We start from the raw sequence: 8,321 nt of genomic DNA, 5'->3' as shown, positions 1-8,321 counted from the left end.
ATTTGGTTTAGTTTTCTTATTTTTTTTCCTTTTTTTGTTATTGTTTGTTTTTCTCCTTATGTTGAGGGGGGGTTCTTTTTCTCTCCATTATCTGGATTTTATGATGTGTGCAAATAAAATAAATAAATAAAATAATATTTTGTATGATTAATCTCAATCTACAAAACTACTAGTAACTAAAGTTATCAAAAAAAACATAGTGGAATATAAAGTATAAAGTAGCAGAAAATGGAAATACTCCAGTAAAAGTACCTCAAAATTGTACTTTAGTACAATATTTGGATGACATATTGTTATAGTGATAACACATAAAATGTCGTCTTCATATACAGATATTATCTCACATCTTTCACAAATTCCACTGGGACTCATATCAGTGCTAATGTTGTCATTTTCTACATCATTGTTCCATTTTTACACCCTCACTCTTGGTCATCCACATCCACATGGCCAAATTCTGGTTCATCGTACACACGTATCACGTGTTAACAGGAGTTCAGATAAAAGCAGAGGACAAACAAGGTGAAAGGTGAGGAGAAGTCACACATAAAAGCCAGTTTGAGCTCAGACTGTGGCAGCAGACAGGTGCGCCAGCAGGTGAGTTCAAATACATACTCATACAAACACAAATAGCCCAAACAAGCAGATCCTCTTCGTATTTATACCATACACCGCCTTGTTGAATAAAATATGTATTCACGTACTAATTGTCTTGTTTTGTCCAGGATGCAAACCTTGGTAACTTTGTGCGCTCTTCTCTCGCTCCTCATTTCTGCTCATGCAGATGTTGTGGAACGTTTTGAGGTTTGTGACCTTATTCCAGTTAAGTCAATAATTTCAAGGAAGATTAAATGTGGGTGTGTTTGTTGCATAAGTGGTTCATTTAGTGTTATTTTGTTATGTTTGTCCCAGGATGTGCCAGAATGCTTGAAGTACTTCTATGAAGGCAAGGTGCCAGAGTGGGGGGCTTCTACAGCCGGAGCTGCTCGTCTCTGTCAGCGCTTCGTCAACAGGTAGGGTAAGAGCGGAAAGTGGAATTTAGATTACAGTATATATAGACTGTATATAAGAAGTGGACGTAGTCACCGTGACGTCACCCATTGGTTTGTGGACTGCCGTTTTCAAGCCTCGAGTTCACCATCTTGGGTTTTTACAAGCAGACGTGACACGAGAGGGTGGAGCTAAGTACTAACTAACTACTAAATAGTAATTACTATACTTCGTCTTTGCTCCACCAGGTACCACTTTGCCACACTGTATGACACCAACCATCGCATTGCTGTCTACTCCGCCTATCACTTCCAGCCCAGCAACGGAGGTGGCAGGGAGAGAAGGTGGTTTGTCGAGCCTCAGGTTGGTGCCATGTTCGTGCGTGTACTGTATATGTGCCTCTACAGTATTGATGTGGTAAAATCATCAAAATGTGTGTCATAAATATCAAGCATGGAGAGTACAGTATAATGGACAGATGTTGCTGTTTATGTTCTTTTGGTAGAGTTGTAAAGAATCAACCATGTGCATAATGCATTGATATCTTTCACTATAATACTGGTTCCTAACCTGGAGTCCTAAGATTTATGAGGGGTTGCAAGGCCTTTTTGATTGAAAGATACAGAATTTGTCAAAAAAAGAAGCCTATTAAGTATGTATAATTGTTAAAAATAAAGATAAATACATAATACAGACAGAACAGGAAAACTTATCTCTAATTGCAAACTTCCTGCAGTTATTGCGTTCACTTGTTGTACATCTTTTGGCTGCTTCCGTTAGGAGTCGCCACAGTAGATCATCTGAGATCTTTCTGATCCGCATATCGGCAGTCATTGCGTTCACTATTTGGGTCAATTATACAGTTTATCAGTTGTTCTGTGCTGTTGTTGTTATGCATTGAATATAATATAAAATATCCATAGAATAGGTCACTTAGTTAGGGGTCATCAGTTTAATCAATGATAGAAAACGGGGGACCCTTAAAGGTCCCATATTGTAAAAAGTGACATTTTCATGTCTTTTATATTATAAAGCAGGTTGAAGTGATATATAAATACTGTGAAAGTATCAAAACGCTTAATCCACAGAGAAATACTCACAGCCCGTACTCAGAAACTGTGCGTTTGAAACAAGCCGTTAGGATTTCTGTCCATTTGTGATGTCACAAATCTACAATATTTAGACCATTTCAAAGTTTTAAATGTAAACATTCTAAATGGGTCCTAGTTTATTTGCTGGTTGGAGTGTATGTGAATGACATCAGCTAACAGGAATAAACATGGACCCAAGCTGTTGCCTAGCAACGCAGTTCCGTTGCACTTCCGTTGCACTTCCGTTGCACTTCCATTGAAATGTACTAAAAACGAAGTGTATCAGACAGAGGGTAAATATAAGTATGTTCAAGCAGACAGCACAAGGAAAATAAAGGTTTTTTTTAAACATTAAAGTATGTAAACATGTTCTAGTAGAAACCCAAAATACAAGTATGAACCTGAAAATGAGCATGATATGTCCCCTTTAAGGAAAAAGGTTGGGAACCACTGCAGTATATGATACTATATGAGGCCCAGTGACGTCCTCTGTATGTTTAAATCTGAGGGTTTTGACTTACAGCTGGTAAACACGTCCTGGCAAGCAGAGATGAAGGATGGCTACTGGCTGGGGAAAGACCACCCTGGGGTCTACCTAGGAGAGAAACAGGCTCTGAATGAGGACTACACGCACTCTGGCTTCGACCGCGGTCACCTCAATCCCAACGGACACCATGCAGGTAATGGAGGCTGAACATGGGTGATTTTTTAAGGTGAGGTCAGTAGGTGGCAGTAGCCACCAGGCAAAGGCCTCTGATACAAGTGTTGGATTATTGCTTTAAACCAATGCTCTAGCAATCAATAATAAAATGAGGGATTATCTTACTTTGTCCAGTGACTTTCACACAAATTCACATACTTGTCATTTAAGTTTGTTTTTGTATATTTACTGACGAGCAAACAAATGGTACCCACACAGCATATACACCAAATTAAAAAGGCTTTTTCAGTGGCCCCAGCTGATAACCCTCATTGTAGAAGTTAATTAACTTGATATTGGGAGACATTGTGCACACACAATTAGAGCTGCAAAAACACTCATTGAATAATCGATTAAGTGTCAACAATCAAATTAATCACCAACTATTTTAATAATCGATTAATCGGTTTGAGTAATGTTTTAAGAAAAAAAAAGTCTAAATTCTCTGATTCCAGCTTCTTAAACGTGAATATTTTCTGGTTTCTTTACTCCTCTATGACAGTAAACTGAATATCTTTGAGTTGTGAAAAAAAACAAGACATTTGAGGACGTCATCTTGGGCTTTGGGAAACACTGATCGACATTTTCTGACATTTTATAGACCAAACAACTAATCGATTAATCGAGAACACACAATTAATTAAGACTGTTTTTACTCAGATTTCATAGACAAGCACTTATTTGCATCTACAAATCTTAATTTTTTAACCATGGGAAGGTTTAATTACTTTCTAGTTTCTATGGTTTCGTCAGTTGGGTGTCTCTGTTGGCATAGCAACCATAGGGCAGCTATGGAGGCTACAGCCAGAGAAATATCTGAAATCTTATCTCAGTCTTAAATCATAAAGAATGGTTAATATGCCAGAGGACATTTGCAGATACCTAATTACTAATTTTGCCAAGTCTGACTTACATATATTCATACGTTTTACATAGACAAAAGGGAATTTTATGCTTGCCTCTCTGGCCTTCTACTGTTTTTATTCAAATATTAGCAGATATCTGATTAATGTGAAGGATAGGCCTTTGTGTAGTATTATCTTCAGGATTACATATAGTCCCTTCATCCAGCTGCTGTAGCCTGGATTTCGACCTTCTCCACTGATCGTGCCTCCAGCCACAACCAACGGGCACATACATTTCTGTTGCTCTAGGCGAAAAACAATTATACAACGTACCATACCAGCAACTACACACAAAACACCAATATTCCATACACATAGGGCACATAACTGACCTCACAGTGTCAACAATACTAAAGTATGTGGGCATTTCACTGATCCATATAGGCCTAGGTCAGGGGTCAGCAACCTTTACTATCAAAAGAGCCATTTTAGACAAAAAAATAAAAAATAAAAATCTGTCTGGAGCCGCAAAACACTTGAGCATTGTGATGAAGGTAACACAGCTTATAGTCTAAGTATATAGTATATAAGTCTAATAAAGTGAGGGCCAAAGCGCAAATGTATTACGGAGTATTAGGGCCACATTGAGGGAAAAAACATCTGAGATTTACAGAATAAAGGTGTAATTTTACGAGAAAAAAGTTGTAATATTATGAGAATAAAGTCATAACTTTACAAGAAAAAAAGTCATAATAATACAAGAAAAGTCATAACTTTACGAGAAAAAAAGTCGTAATATTATGAGAATAAAGTCATCACTTTGCAATAAAAAAGAAAATAACACGTCAAATTATTACTTTATAATATTATGACTTCATTCTCATATTACAACTTTTTTCTTGTAAACTTATGACTTCATTCTCGTAATATTATGACTTTATTCTCGAAATCTCAGATTTATTTTTTTTCCTCAATGCGGTAGACCTACAACAATGATAAATAAAAATGAAAATGTAAACAAAAAACAGTTATTCATTTCCATTTTTATAACTCCACAGGGAGCCACTGGAGAGGAGCTAAAGAGCTGCAGGTTGCAGACCCCTGGTCTAGGCTAACTAGGCTTACAAATAACGCACCAAACAGGTCTGCATCCAATAACCTGGTTCCAAATTATTTACAGCAGAGTCATGACAGCATAGCTATTTTTCCAAAATAATCCAATTTCAGCTCCTCAAACGAAATAATTCCCAGTGCAAATCTCTAATATTTACACCACTTTCACATGTAACCTAAGTCAAACATGCAACACACACAAGAAATGTGCATGCAAGTTTCATAAGAAACTTAAAACAATTACTAGAGAGCAAAGAAAGCTTACCTTTCCAACATCTTACATCTGAGCCAGCACCTGCTGCCTCTTCTCTTTTGGAGAAGTGGTGGTCACTTTAAGATAGTTGTGCATCTCTTGGTTTGGTGGCAGGGTCTGAAATTAACCTTCTTCCTCAACTTATGAATTATGGAATATATCGTGTAACCTCAATGCATGACTATTGAAAAAAAAAACTTAAAAAGCTAGGCCTAAATTAAATCATTGCTGCCTTGTTTGAAAGTATTAATGCTGGACCATTGAACTTCTAGCTGGGATGCACATTAAACACCAGGATCCAAGAGCCAGTTAGTCATTTATTCAGAGAGATCAATGGGTGGAGGTTGACCAAATATTTACCTCCAAAACCAAAACTAATAGAAGACACTTCTGAGCAGCACAAATCTCACTATTTATGTGACTTATTGTCTGCACTGATGTAACCTGGTAGCTGATGTCATGATTAAAGGAGTTTTTAAAGAAATTTCAAAGAAGTTATTTGCTAATTATCATCTATTTATCAGCAGACATGGAAATAAAGCAGATCAATTAACTTTGTATTTTGTTTCCTGGAAATGTGTTAAATAAATGACCAGCTATTGGGAAATAGCGGAATAAAGTTATTAAATAATGTTTATAGTAAAGTCATTTTCAATAAATGTATAGGTAAATATTGGGGTAATTTGGCAGTAATTCCAAAGAAATTTCAAATAGGTTAACTTGCTAATTATCACCTAATTATCATGAAATTTGTGGACCTGTAAAATGAAGTGTTACCATATATTTAATTTAGGCTTTATAATTTATATAATATTTCTTAATATAAAGAAAACCTGTCTGCCATGGTGGCAGGTGACCTGAAATGTTCCCCTCATCTGTTCTTGGGGAGTAGTCTACTTGCGCATTCAATATTCTCCTACTTTTCAGTTCAGATAATCCAGATAATGTCGGTTGTTTAGACGGTGTTTCCTTATTCTCAAATTTGTTGGGAGTTTCCTGAAACTGTTGTCTCGAAGATAATCGAACGTGGCGTCAGTATGCCGGGCTACTATTGGCTCATGAGCGCTGAGGGGGCGGGCGCAGCGTGATTGACACATTCCTCAGCCATTCATGTGCTTACAGAACGCGTAACCTAGCGACATGACGTACTGCTTAGTATGTACAATTACTAGAAGATTTTGCCATGATTTTGCTCACATTTAGTTGCCCCTGTAAAATTTTTTTTTTTTTTTTTTTTACAATTTCTCATGCACAAACAAAAGGGCTTAACTATCTTTACATTAGACCAATAATAATAAAGTAAGAAACAAACAGAAAAATAAATAAATACAATTTAAAGGTCCCATATCATGCTCATTTTCAGGTTCATACTTGTATTTTGTGTTTCTAATAGAATATGTTTACATGATGTAATGTTAAAAAAAAAAACATTATTTTCCTCATATTGTCTGTCTGAATATGCCTGTATTCACCCTCTGTCTGAAACGCACCATTTTAGCGCATTTCAACAGAATTGCAACAGAATTGCAACAGAATTGCAACAGAATTGCATTGCTAGGCAACAGTTTGGGTCCATGTGTACTTCCTGTCAGCTGATGTCATTCACATACACTGCAACGGGAAATAAACTGGGACACATTTAGAATGTTTACGTTTAAAACTTTGTAATGGTCTAGATATTGTATATTTGTGACATCACAAATGGATAGAAATCCTAACGGCTTGTTTCAAACGCGCAATTTCTGAATACGGGCTGTGTGTGTTTCTCCGTATATTGAGCATTTTGATAGTTTAACAGTATTTATATAGCACTTAAACCTGTTTTATAATGTAAAACACCTGAAAATCTCACTTTTTACAATATGGGACATTTAATGGCTAGGGATTTTTTGTAAATCATATTCTTTTATTATGCAAAAAAATTCCATTGCATTCTTACTTTTCATTACTTTAAGGGCTTTCAAATAATATATTTGAAATATACTAACCAGAAATTCATGCTTTGTTATTGTCCATAGATAATGTCCCTTTAAGAAAAGTTTTCACGTTGAAAAACCTTCAGGCAATGCCAGTCATGTACATCAAGACATACATACTTTTGAAAAATAAATCATCAATAGTTACACTACCATCGCAAAATACTAGGGCTGTCTAAGTTAACGCGATAATAGCGCGTTAATGCAAATTTGTTTTAAAGCCACTAATTTCTTTAACGCATTAATGCAACTTGCAATTTTTAGGTTGTAGCGGGCTCAGTCTTCAAGCTAGAGTAAAGATACTGGCATAATATTAAACTAGAAAACCTAAGGAATCCACTAGTATCAACCAATATTTACATACATCTGCATTAAGCAAGCATATTTGTCCACTCCCATGCTGATAAGAGTATTACATACTTGACAAATCTCCCTTTAAGGTACATTTTGAACAGATAAAGAAATGTGCGGTTAATTAGCAATTAACTTTATGCGATTAATTTAAATTTTGTGAATAGCCGCCCTAGGCAATTGCTTACTTCACCCATATGGAAGCGCCAAATTTGAAGAATAATTTTGGTGAAATGTTTGAAACCTGGTAGAAGGATTCAGCTACTACTGGACACATCTTGGTCTCTCTCTCTCTCTGCATCCTTTCAAGCCACCTTTACAATATATAATTTTATTTGTTTGGACAAACTGTAACTGTATTTCCTGCATTATAACTTCCTGTAATTCTCCATTCCTCTCTCTTACAGTCCCTAGCCGCAACGCCACGTTCACCCTGACCAATGTGGTTCCTCAGAACCCCAAGATGAACCAGGACGCCTGGAGGATCCACGAGTCCCAGCTCACAGCCCTTTTCCGGGACAAGTGCTCTAAGGCCTTCGTGCTGGTCGGAGCCGTTCCCTCCGCAGACAACTGGATTGTGAAAAACGACGTGAAGCGTGTCAACATCCCAGACTACCTGTGGAACGCCTACTGCTGCGTAGACAACAATGGCAGACCCGTTCAGAGTGGTGCTGCCACAGCGAGGAACACTGAGCTCAACTGGGTGGAGAAGCTCTCACTGGATGGACTGGGAGAGTTCCTCCAGCAGTTCTCCAATCAGCCAGTAGGGGAGCTGTTTTACAACAACTGCAAGGCGTAAAACATAACAAAGGGATGATGGTAAATTGTTACATTACATTTGTATAACCACGAGAAGCTTGTATCTAATATTGATTAAAGTGTGGTAATACAGTAATTGAGTCTCACACTGTTGTCAACTTGGTGTGTGTTACAATTTAACAGCTTTAAGACTAATACATTCTTTATTATTTTTCTCATTCAACCACAAATAGATGAACAAAG

At 36.9% G+C, this 8,321-nt stretch overlaps 1 protein-coding gene across 1 annotated transcript; it reads left to right on the top strand.

Annotated features, from left to right (window-relative positions):
- Window positions 1–512: 512 nt before the first annotated feature.
- si:dkey-243k1.3 (endonuclease domain-containing 1 protein-like) lies at window positions 513–8,281 on the top strand. Its single transcript, XM_037776152.1, has 6 exons — window positions 513–597; window positions 726–804; window positions 913–1,013; window positions 1,239–1,353; window positions 2,605–2,761; window positions 7,727–8,281. Exons 2-6 carry the CDS (start codon window positions 727–729, stop codon window positions 8,116–8,118), a joined length of 843 nt encoding a protein of 280 aa, XP_037632080.1. The 5' UTR covers window positions 513–597; window position 726; the 3' UTR covers window positions 8,119–8,281.
- Window positions 8,282–8,321: the final 40 nt, after the last annotated feature.

The sequence above is a fragment of the Sebastes umbrosus genome, chromosome 7 (genome assembly GCF_015220745.1).
Source record: "Sebastes umbrosus isolate fSebUmb1 chromosome 7, fSebUmb1.pri, whole genome shotgun sequence".
Classification (NCBI taxonomy): Eukaryota; Metazoa; Chordata; class Actinopteri; order Perciformes; family Sebastidae; genus Sebastes; species Sebastes umbrosus.
The sequence above is the reverse complement of the archived record's forward strand: the minus strand, read 5'-3'. Positions and strand labels throughout refer to the sequence as shown.